Source organism: Chaetodon trifascialis, chromosome 2 (assembly GCF_039877785.1).
Source record: "Chaetodon trifascialis isolate fChaTrf1 chromosome 2, fChaTrf1.hap1, whole genome shotgun sequence".
Classification (NCBI taxonomy): Eukaryota; Metazoa; Chordata; class Actinopteri; order Chaetodontiformes; family Chaetodontidae; genus Chaetodon; species Chaetodon trifascialis.
This window is the reverse complement of record NC_092057.1, coordinates 134,153-146,847: the sequence shown is the minus strand read 5'-3', so window position 1 is coordinate 146,847 and position 12,695 is coordinate 134,153. Positions and strand designations below refer to the sequence as shown.

The following is a 12,695-nucleotide window of genomic DNA, read 5'->3' as shown; positions in this document are numbered from 1 at the left end:
CAGCTTGCAAAATCCAACCGTTCTTTGTTGTTTTCCTGCCAAAAAAAAAAGAGCAGACTGAGTTGAGAAGACTAAGGTTTGCTCTCCACATATCCTGGCACATCATATAATCATCTACAGCCTTATCAATCCTTTCCGTTTAGGCAAAATTGTACTGTACATCCATATATTTTGGAATGAACTTTTTATTAAGTTACAGACTCAAGAGCACAGATAGCGGTAACCCTAAATCAATTTAGAAATCATGAAGAACAAAACAATCTTGTTAAAAGCTCCCCTCAGTCTCCTCTGCTGTACTGTCAGAAATGGCTCATAAAACTACAATCCTCAGTCCGCCAGTATTAACAATGTCTGTACCACGGGCTATATATATAGTTATTTATACTTTTTACCCTTTTTACAGATGAGTTCATGAGTCTTGTAAACTTACTGCTTACTTGCTTTTCCCATTTTTATTTCATCAGCGCAGCTCCTTATTTTCTTGCATATCAAGTTGTCAGTTCCGCCCTGTTCTTCCTCACATCACTTTGTGTTATTATCCTGCCTGCACCCATAGTTATGCATTATTTCACTCACTCCCCTCTTTGATGCGTTCAATATAATTGAGAATTAAAAACATCTTCTCTCTGAAGGAAAAACACACTGTTGATATCAAGTGCTGCTGGAGTCTTCATCCGCACGCTAGTTACAGATGCTAATTATGAAATTGCTTCAAAAGCTGTGTGAAAGAAGTGGCTTCCCACAAGTGTTGTCAGGGCTTCATCAGGTTGTGTCTTTGTTGTGCCTCTGTCTCTCATGGCCCTCTCTGTGTGTGCTTTCCTTCCTAGCTCTTTAAAGGAAAGTTCTACTACTGTGTGGGCTTTGACGTGAAGAACATCACTAACAAGTCCGACTGTCTGGCTGCCAACTATCGATGGGTTCACCACAAATACAACTTTGACAACCTTGGACAGGTACAAGACAGGGAAAACACATTATTTTGAACGTATTCATCCTGAATGTAAACACAAACAATGGTGCACATACTATTAAAAGTAATAATGAGTATAATAATGAGTGGCCCACTGTATAATTTCTCCTATGACATGTAGTAAGAATAACTAAAAGACGCATGATGGATAGTAAACAACACACAGGCTATTACAAAAGGAATTTTTCTAAATAGTGAACAAGCTATATTTTCAAATATTTATAGAAAAAGTTATTTAAAATGTGCTTTTCCTTGTATTGGAAAAGGTTGAGTTAAGTTGTACTGTAGCACCAACACATTCTTACTTCCAACTCGTCACATATGGGCACTTGGTCAGGACCCCTTGGTGTCACTGTTGAAGACACTGGGTACTGCTTTATCAATTTCAATGTTAGACTTTCAAAACAAAGCTAGCTGAAAACAGTCGTAAACATGTGGTTAATGTGAAATGGTCACGCTTTGGTTAAGTTTAGGCACCAAATCTGCTTGCTTAGGTTAAGGAAAAGGTTACAGACATGATGCATCCATTGAACTACAGACGCTATGTTACTTACAAAAATATCAGCTTTTACTTTTGGTTTCACACAGGACACAAACCCCAGTCTCCTGGGTGAAAGCCCTTAATGTTGATCCATCCAACCATGTCGACTTCCTCTGGAGGTGGACTTTTCTTGCCCTTTTATGCCACAGCATGTGACATGTTGGGCGTGAGAACGGGTTGTCTATAGAAGTCTGTCAGACTCTCCTGCATGTTGAAAAATTACACCAAAAGGGTCCTCAATGCCTTAAAAAGTGACGCCAAAGGTGTCTTGACCAAGCATCTGTGTGTAATGAAGTGAGAACAGCTTGCGAACACACCAACAAATAAAAACTTTGCCACAGCAGATATTAGTAACTGTCTTTTTCAATATAGATTTATGTCCCTTCTTACTAATTGAAATCACATAATAGCAGTTCAACATAAAAGTAAAAGTTCTCCTGCTTGTCCCAAACAAGTTCAGCTGCTTGTTTGGGACAAATAAACAAAGAATTGCATTGCTGGTTTGGCCAAACACAACACCAATAAGCACTTAGCATTAAAGTAATGACATAATGACATAATAATTGACAAGCAAACAGATAAAGTAAGAGAGTGATAGTGTAGATCAAGGCTTGGGAACCTTTTTCCCATCAAAGGTCATTTCCATTTTTCTAACATCCTTCGAGGGCCAATTATTGAACACATATCACACTAACCTCTCATGCCGCAGCTGGAACTGCTTCTCTTTGACGAGGCGTCTGATTGTAGTGATGATGAGCTCGTCCTCGATTTGCCTCTCAAGGATTTCATGTTGGTGGTTGTCAGGCACATCAGCTGGTTCCACTTTAAAAAGCAAATATGTTCGCTTCTTTTGCTTTACTTTTCATGTCCTGAAAGAGTTTTCACAGCAGCATATTCTGATGTCACAGCAGGCTTTTGTTCTTGCAGAGTAGGAAAATGCAGTTTCCTCTTTCCAGTTGTACTTGTCACAGCTTTAATTTCACTTCAGGTGATTTCACATTTGAAAGCAGAGAGCCGAGAAGCTGGCTGGAGCTCGAAGTTCTGTTCTGAAAGGTTTATGGTAATGTCCACCATGAAGGCCAAAATCACACGAACACTTGCTATCACTGATTTTCCAAGTCAGGTTTTCCTTCATCTCTGTGAATTAATCCGGACAATGATCTCTGACAGAAAGTGGTTTGAAATCTGCTTGTTGGGCATCAAAACTCTGCCAAAGAGCACTAACTGTTTCTACCTGCATTTGTCCTTGCATCCACTTTACCATGTAGTAATGCTTACGATTGATCTTTATCATCACTTGACCTCGTCCATACAAACTAACTAGGGAACACTGGCTTACCTTTCTCCTCCAAGAAAAATAATCATTTGTCCATTTCTCTCCGTCAGCACAACATTCCACATCTTTCTTTTCTTAATCTTTGCCAGACTGCATGTCTTCAGGGTGCGTTTCTTCATCGTTTGTCATCAGTGACACATAATGACTACAAGCGTGTTACATTCAGGGACCACCTAGAAGGCAAGGCAAAGGCAAGGCAAATTTATTTCTATAGCACAATTCCTACACCAAGCAATTCAAAGTGCTTTGCAGAAGCATAAAAATATATTAAAATCATACATTTCAAAGAAAGAAAGAAAGAAAGAAAGAAAGAAAGAAAGAAAGAAAGAAAGAAAGAAAGAAAGAAAGAAAGAAATTAGAAGAGAATAGAAAAACAAAAACAAAATACATTTAATAGAAAATTAAAAACAGAAGCCAGTAAAAGACAATAATTTAGCATTTAGAATGATTAAAATCTTTGAGCAGATATATTTACTTTAAGTAAAAGCTGTAGCAAATAATAATGTTTTCAACCCTGATTTAAATGAGCTGACAGGTGGTGCAGACCTCAGGTGTGCAGGGAGAATGTTCCACAGGTGAGGAACATAATAACAGAAAGCTGCTTCACTTTGTTTGGTTCTCATTCTGGGAACACACAATAGACCTGTCCTGATGACCTGAGAGCTCTGGATGCTTCGTATTGAGTTAGTAAATCTAGAGTATATTTTGGTCCTAGACCATTAAATGCTTTGCAGACCATCAGTAAGATTTTAAAGTCTATTCTTTGACTCACAGGAAGCCAGTGTAGTGATCTGAGGACTGGTGTGATATGGTCCATTTTTCTGGTGTTTGTAAGGACTCGTGCAGCAGCATTTTGAATCAGCTGTAGTTGCCTAATTTTTTGTTTGTTTGTTTGTTTGTTTGTTGAGGCCAGTAAAGACTCCATTGCAAAAGTCCAACCTGCTGAAAATGAATGCAAGTTTTTTCATGTCTTCTTTGGACAGACATCCCTTAATTCTGGTTATATTTTTCAAGTGGTAGTAGGTTGATTTGGTAATGAGCTTTAAATGGTTGTTAAAATTCAGGTCAGAATCAATAATTACACCAAGATTTCTGGCTTTATCGGTTGTTGTCAGTGACATGGAGTTAAGTTGAGCACTGATCTTTGACCTTTCATTTTTTTGGCCAAAAACAATCACTTCTGTCTTATCTGCATTAAGCTGAAGAAAATTCTGGCACATCCACTCATTGATTTGATGAATACACTCACTCAGTGAAAGTAAGGGACTGTGGTCATGTGATGACATAGGAATATAAAGTTGTGTATCATCTGCATAATTATGATAAGAAATATTATGCTCCATATTTTGAGCTAGGGGCAACATGTAAATATTGAAAAGAAGAGGTCCGAGAATGGACCCCTGTGGCACCCCACACATCATCTTCTTTCGTTCAGACACATGCTCACCAATTGACACAAAGTAGTCTCTATCTTGTAAATAGGATTTGAACCAGTGTAGTACAGTGCCAGTAAGTCCCACCCACTTTTCTCAGTCTGTCAAGAAGTATGTCCTGATCAACCGTGTCAAAGGCAGCACTGAGATCTAATAATACTAAGACTGAGGTTTTGGAAGCATCATTATTCAGATGTATGTCATTAAAAACTTTGATGAGTACAGTCTCAGTGCTGTGGTGTGGACAAAATCCAGACTGAAAAGCATTAAAAAGATTGTTCTGCATCATGAAAGCATGCGTTTGTTGAAAAACAACCCTTTCAATAATTTTTCCTAGAAAGGGAAGATTTGATATTGGCCTGTAGTTACTTTACTGAAGCATCCAGATTAGTTTTTTTTAGGAGAGGTTTTATTACTGCAGTTTTCAAGGCCTGGAGAAACTGACTGGACTGAAGAGAATTATTTATTATCTGCAACACATCTGGAGCTATGCAATGAAAAACATTTTTAAAAAAAGTTTGTTGGCAGAGTATCAAGGCAGCATGTTGTAGATTTTAACTGTGATACAGTTTCTGTCAGCTTTGTATGATCTAGAAGGTTAAAATGTGCTAGATTAACTGGAAAACAAGAAGGCACAGATGGACTTATCATTTTGTCTGAGTTGGAGCTGCACACTGTTTGTCTTATCCTTGAATTTTTATTTGTAGAAAAGGCTGCAAAATCATTGCATGACTTGTTGGACAGCAGCTCAGGAGGGACTGATGCTGTGGGGTTTGTCAGTCTATCCACAACAGAAAACAAAGTGCGGGCATTATTACAGTTTCTGTTGATAATCTCTGAGAGGAATGCTCGCCTTGCCTTCTTTAGTTCATGGTTATAGGTGTGGAGACTGTTTTTGTAAATCTCATAATGAACCTGGAGTTTGGTTTTTCGCCAGCTGCGCTCTGCCTGTCTGCAGACTCTTTTCTGGACTTTGACCAGTGTGGTGTTTCTCCAAGGTGCCTTTTTCCTTCCTGACAAAACTTTGGTCTTAACTGGGGCGATGGAGTCAATAATAGTCATAACTTTGGAACTGAAACTAATTACAAAGTCATCAGTTGACGCTGAGTGTTGGTGATGGTGTAAAAGACTGAGTGAAGACTGCACAGGTGTTATCATTAATATAACGCTTTTTGATTACCTCTGTTCCACTTTTGTCAAGAATAGCAGGTGTGGCCATTTTAAATAATTTTAAATGTTTAAAAGTTCTTTAGCACATCCATCTTTGAGATTATCAGCATGAATGTTGAAGTCACCCACTAACACAACACAGTCAAAATCAATACAAACAACAGACAGTAGTTTGGCAAACTCAACTTTGCATTGTATTTTGGGGGTTTGTAGATGGTTACGAAGACTGATCAACAGGGAGACTTTGATTGAGTGGCAACATATTCAAAAGATTCAAACTGACCATAAGAGACCCTCTTGCACTGAATGCTATCATTAAACAAAATGGCGACTCCGCCTCCTCTCTTATGCATTCTTACTTCACTTATGAAACTGAAATTCGGAGGGGCTGACTCATTGAGAACTGCTGTGCTGTTATCTTGTCCTAACCAAGTTTCAGTTAAAAACATAAAATCAAGCTTATGCTTGATGATAAAGTCATTGATTAAGAATGATTTGCCTGCCAAAGACCTAACATTTAAAAGAGCTAAGTTAAATGTGCTAAAAAGTCCAACATCCCCATGTTTTAGAACATACTGTGGCTGACATGGAATACATGTTAAATTCGATGATGTGATGTTTCTGGAGAGATGGACCGATCTTCTCCTCCTACCTATTGAGACATGAATCAATGAAGCTTCCGGCACAATGGGCCCTGGCTTTTCCTTGGAAAAGTCAGGCATAACATTTGCCTTAAAAGCTGGACCCAGAACACATCAGTTACCAACACAAATATCTGGCTGTGCTGGGCTCTTATTAGGGGACTGGAGTAGGTTCAGATCAAGCCGTGGAGGGGTTGGAGGTGGTGCCCGTCGGCGATGTGGTGGTGGAGGGGGACAAGGTGGCTGTAGGGGGCAGGGTGGCCTGATGCTAGTGCTGACAAGTTTGTTCATTTGGTCAGTAAACTCCAGCAGGGGGGAGGAGGGTGATGGGATACCCAGTCAAGATAATGAGCTAGATGGAGTTTGTGCAGTTGGAGATGGTGGCCTAGGTGGAGTGTTAGTGGTTGGAGTTGGTGAATCCTCACGAGCAGTGGCCCCTGGTGGAGGACATGAGGCATCCCCTTTTTTGCTCTGGCCTCCCTCATGGTTAGAGCATACAGGCGGGGGGAGAGTCGGTTCTCCTTCATGTTTTGGTGTTTGCTGCTTTTGTTTGGATTCCTCTTGTCTCTTGTCCTTGGGAGTGGGAACAGTGTGACGCAGGAAGAAAGATAGGTTGGAGGCAAGAAGTTTTACTCCTGACTTGTTTAGGAAAAGTCCGTCTCCTTTGAAAAAATGTCTGCGGTCCCAGAAAAAGTTGAAATTGTCAATAAAATGCACTGAGTGGACATCACATGCAGTTGAAAGCCATCTGTTTACTGCCAACAATCTGCTGAATCTCTCTCCTCCTCTGACTGGTGGTAAAGGCCCACTGAAGAAGACTTCAGCATTCAGAGAGCTCACTGCATTTAGCAGTTTACCTAAATCTCGTTTGAGCACTTCAGATTGTCGTTTCACAATATCATTTGCCCCTGTGTGCAGTACAAGGTATTTCAGAGTTGGAATTTCTGTAACAATACTGAGGATTCTGTCGGTCATGTTGGAGACTGTATCATCAGGAAAGCACAGCACTTTTGTGTTTCTGCTGTACATGCTTCCCACATTTTTAATAGTAGAATCACCAACAACCAGAGTCTCAGGACCAGTCAGTAGCTTTTCTTGTAGCTTTCTATCTTCTGACTTCCTAGCTGTGTTACAACCCAGCTCTCTAGGGAAAGGAAGTAACAAAAAAAAAAAAAAACCAACCGGATGGAAACGGTTGAAATTAGTTATTTATTTAAATCAAAGTGCTGTAAATTGTTTTAATACAAAAAGGCAAAAGGTCAAGACAACGAAGAGAGCGGTGGGTGCTTTTCAAACAAATGAAATAATCAAAACCAAAAGAGACTCTCCAAAAATGAGAGCTTAACTAATTGTAACCAAAAGAGAACTCTTCAAAAGGAAGAGCTTGCCTAAACCAAACTGAAAACAAAATGGAGATAAAACCCTCCTAAATGAGGCCTCAGATGAAAAAAAAAAAAAAAAAAACGAGAACCAAAATACAAAGGGAAAAAGCACCCCTAAGCCTATGGAGGCTAACAAACAATATATCTAAGTGTGTACAAATCAGTCCCCCCCCTTGAAAAAACAATACAAACAGTTGAACTATGACAAATCTGTCGCAAAATGATCGAGTCTCTCTTGTGCTGAGGACTGGTCACCGAAGATGCCAGCCGCAGACTGCCAGGCTGAGACGTCTCTTGTAGCCGGCAGGAGATAACTGCTTGCAGGGGATTGGACACTGGCTGGCTCCTCCCCATTCACCATCCTCTTCTGGAGGAGGAGTCCTGTTTCCATTCACATACACACAGGGCACAAGAACACACACACAAACACACACAAACACCCCCAAGAATGGTGGCAGCTGTAACATGCAGGTTTGGGAGCTTTGTTGCTCATCTTCCCTTTAGCTTTTATCCACGGCTGTGTCTTACTGTGGTCAGGTGTTGAGGAGGATGATAACGCAGGCCAGCCTGTCGCATCACAGATCTCTGGGTGCTGGGTTCTACCTGTTGGACGTCTCCCCATATCAGCTGATTTACTCTTGGGCTTTGCCCCAAGAGCATTCCAGAGCGGACTGATACTGGCAGATTTATTACCCGGTACACAGCCCTTTAGTTTTGTGGGAGCTGTATCAGAGCTAATTAGCTGTATGTTAGCATTCTCCAGTCCAATGTTTTGAGTCAGCGGCAAAGTGCTGTCATTTCCACAAGGTCCATTCACTTCTGCGTTTATTTCCAGATGCTGAACTTTAGTTTTCAACACTGCAACCTGCTGCAGAAGTTTGCAGAGGCCATCTGTGGAGAGAGGAGGCATCTTGGTGCTAGTTAGGTTTAGCTGCCAGCAGGCTTTTTCTGTCAGTAGGCCAGAGCAGAGTGTATCCGTGAAATATCAGAAGTCGCAATGGTCATCCACAACTTTGAAATATTTGTCCATAAAATATGTCTTTAGATGTCCAATTCAGCCAAAAATGAAAACTTTCTAGTTTCAGGAAAATTAAAATAAACACAGAAAACAAGATGGGAAATCACGAGCCTAGACAGAAAGAAGAAGAAGAAGAAGAGGAAGAAATCCTTTATTAGTCACAATTAACACAACATGCGGATTTAGGGGGGGGAACTGCACATGCCATGCATATGTGAAATTCTTTCTCCGCTTTTAACCCATCCTTGGTCATTCCTTCCTCCACGGCAGACCAGGAGCGGTGGGCTGCCAGCTGACCGGCGCCCAGGGACCAGTTCCTTTGTCATCACCATTGGTCAGGTGGTGATCTTCTTGCTTTTAGTGGGGGTATTTTTATGGAGGATACCCCTGGTGAACACGGGGAGAACATGCAAATTCCACACAGAAAGGCCCTTTTTTTTTTGCTCAAGCAGCAGGCACCGAAGGCATGGTGGAGGACACGCCACCAGCGCCCACAGCGGGAATCGAACCGGGACTTTCTAGCTGTGAGGCGACAGTGTTTCCATCGTCTCACTGTGCCACCTAACCAGCAACCAGAGGAGTAGGAGGAGTCAAGTAGGAAGTTAGTCAAGTAGGAAGTTAGTCTACTTTTCTATCACAGAAAAAAGTAATTGCTGTCTAGTAGATTTTTTTATATTTACGAATTGTCTCGTGGGCCTGATCAAACAGTCTGGCAGACCAAGCATACACATGGCCCGGAGACCAGTTCCCATGCTGTCAACAAATGCTCAACGACACAATTTAAGCAGTTTTGAGTATGAAGTAAAATGTGTATTTATGAATTGTTATGTTGTTATTTTGTCATTGTATTGGAATGACGATTATCAGCAGCATCATCCAGATCTAAAGGTGTGTGTGTGTGTGTGTGTGTGTGTGTGTGTGTGTGTGTGTGTGTGTGTGTGTGTGTGTGTGTGTGTGTGTGTGTGTCCTGCAGGCTCTAATGTCCCTTTTTGTGCTGGCCTCAAAAGATGGCTGGGTCAACATCATGTACCATGGACTGGATGCAGTGGGAATAGACCAGCAGGTAATAACAAAGAAAAACTGCAGGCAAATACACTGCACTGGTAAAAAAAAAACAAAACAAAAAAAAACTTGTATAATTACGCTGATGCACAACACACAGTAAGTATGTGTCAGCATCCTGATCATCGGTCCATACAGTAAACTCTTTCCCAATGTCGGATTGTAGGGGTCTGTTTCTGTTATTTTCTTTAATCTTCTGAAACTGACAATCCAGCATGCACACCCACTTCCTGCTGTGACTGGTAAGCTGTGCAGAGATGACAAATAAGGCTGCGTTTGAACTCCTTGTTCATCCTTGATGCAACTATTGAGTGTAACACAGTCCATCCAGAAGAGACTGTCTCAAAGTGTCCACTGTTATCTCATATTTGATCAGTATCATTAAAATATGACATAATAATGAGCCCAGACACCCTGAAAAGGAAAATTAGGTTTTGAGTAAGGATCAACTCAGATCCCCTTATATCATTTCAGAGCACTATTCATAGAATTGTGGATTCTGCAGCAACCTGTCCGATGATATCATGTTCCATCATACCATCAAACGTGAAGCTTAAAACAGAGCTACGCTGCCCAGATTAGAAAAACTGCGGTCACTTCCTTGGGTGGGTGAGGGGAGCGCCTGGTTTCCAGGGTTGGATCCATGCATCTCAGCTAGACTCGTCCAAACTGCCTCGGTGTGGGCTCAAGAACAAAGAGGCCTCAGTGCACTGAAACAACATTGAGAATGGTTTTAGTGATTGTAAAATACAGTGTTGTGTGCATAATGGAGTGCTTCAGAGAAGTTTTGAATTTCAGTAAACTTCCCTTAAAACTCACAAATCACGTGCACATTCACACACGGCATCACAGTCCAATGACATGATGCAAACTAGTCTTCTGAAGTGTCTAGAAAGTGAACAGACTCCCTTTAGAATTGGTTTTATTTGAAAATCTATTAGGGAATCTATTAAAGAAAGGGCATCATTCTGGATGAATCAGTCTCTGCCTCAGGGAGATACCTCCCTGCAGTCCAACATGGCTCTGAATGACTAATCCCATTTGCACTCCACCCTGCGCCTTCAACACTAAACGCTCCTTCAAATTGAAAATCTGACTCTCATCTCCGGTTTTACTGCACCCGAACTTGATTTTTGTTTTGTAATGACTCCCTGTAATAACTACCTCTGTACCCAATCATCCCGGTCTCTTCACACCGTCTCTCTTTCCTGCCTTTTCCTCTGATCCCCTGTCATCCTTTTCACCAGCAGCTGCTCCATGATTTTTGGGCTGTTCTGGCTGCAATGTGGCTTGGTTAATTGGAAGACTGTGAGAGGCTGGTATTAATATTTCAAATGTCTCAAAACTGGACAGAATTGGATGAGCTCCTGACACTCTCTGGTTATTATATTTATAACAGTGATAAAGTAATGCAGAATTTAGCAGAGAATGACCTGATATTCAAACATCACCTGTCAGATATGATTATATTTCCTCATCAGCCTTAGGATTTTTGTATCTTTACTAATACTGAAAAGCATTTCTGAAAAAGTCATACTTATAGATCTGCTTTAAATGTGTATCCTGAACTCAAAGCAGGCGTGGGAGGGATACATAAACTCCATTCTGTGTTTAAACCCTGGACCATCTGACACATGCTCAGTGGTGAGTGCTAGCAAGGCTGGGCCGTTATATTGCAGTTATTAGTGTCAATATCAAAACATAGAAATCTTGTGCACTGAAAAAAATGATTTTGTGGTGTAGTAATATTTATTAGGTTAACTGACACAGTTTTTACTTTCTAATTGTAAGTTTCAATGAGAGCTGGAATTATTCAAGTAAAAACTACATATGTCATTCATGTCATAAATAAACTGTGTGGGAAGAGTAATTTTTACGATGTATTTTCACATAATATTCAAAGGTTTCATAGCCATTGCACATGAACCTAGAAATACCAAGTAAGTTTACTAGCGTTGCGTATTTTGAATTCGCGCATGCGCCTTGTGATGCGCATACAGGACGCATGCGCTTCGTTACCCGCCAAAATACAAGAAGACGACAACGGCAGTCAGGTTCAATGGAGGAAGGAGCGGCTAAATCATCTTGAAGGTAAGTCATTCAGGGTTTTTCTTGTATATGTAACGGATCGCGGTAATTTGAATACTGTACCAGTAGCGCGATTTAGTGCATTTAGCGTTTATTAGCGGTCCAGCGCGAGTTGCGCGACGTGTCCATACGCCAGTGTTTGTGTGTGTGTAGGTCCGCCCGCACGGGAGAGAGATAGCAGGAGGACGGGCTGCTAGCTAACCAGCTAACGTCTTTTTATATATCTGTTTTATATCTTTAGATCTGAAGCCTCATTGTTCTCTATTCTGATTCCGTTTACACTGTTTAAATTTTGATTCTGTATCATTACTGCTGTCCTCTCAGCAGCTACAGCAAGCTGTGGCAAGCAAAGCCATCTGGCTATTCAGGTAAAAAAAGGTGTGTAGTGCTTTGCTTTTCTTAAGTTGTAAGAGGTTTACCATCATCACAGAATATATATTTTGAATTTTGAAGTGTATGTTGCACTGCATAAAATGTGATATATACAAAAGCTGAAAGGACAATCTGATGTTATATCTATTCTAGTGATATGAACATAGCCCCAGAAATGCTGCTTCTCCATTATCCCTGGCATTAAAGTAACTTCGAGTATGATGCCTTATTGATTGGATATTTTACAGCCTCCATCAGGAAAGTTCTCCTGCTCTTCAGGCTACATATGCAAACAGTTCCTGAACTTGTCCTTGTGCCTTTAACAAGCTACCTCAGACCCATTTTACCACCCTAAGATGAAATTTCTGTCATCATCTACTCGCCTCAATACTGATAGAAGGACTGAAGTTTTGTCAACATTCATGCTCTTCTGGGAGTTTGCCATTTCTCACAAAACTGCAGTGAACGGCACCTGGGCTTCAAACGTCCAAAAAATATGTCATGAATCAAAAAAATGTCTCCATACTGCTCATCTGAAGTAATCCAAGTGTCCTGCAGCTCACGCATTCCTAGATGCTCTGATAAATCCAAACATCTCAAAATTGTATTTTGGCTTTGTTTGCTGTATTTGACGTGAAGCTGATTTGAAGCTAAGATTCCGCTCACTGCAGGCTTAGTGGAA

At 40.8% G+C, this 12,695-nt stretch overlaps 1 protein-coding gene across 1 annotated transcript in view; it reads left to right on the top strand.

Annotated features, from left to right (window-relative positions):
- The window catches only part of LOC139338871 (voltage-dependent T-type calcium channel subunit alpha-1I), a 256,645-nt gene that overhangs the window by 194,449 nt on the left and 49,501 nt on the right, over positions 1-12,695 (top strand). The window contains exons 24-25 of the mRNA XM_070974174.1: positions 828-953; positions 9,465-9,554. Coding sequence (XP_070830275.1) covers positions 828-953; positions 9,465-9,554 — 216 coding nt within the window. The remainder of the gene's footprint in view (positions 1-827; positions 954-9,464; positions 9,555-12,695) is intronic.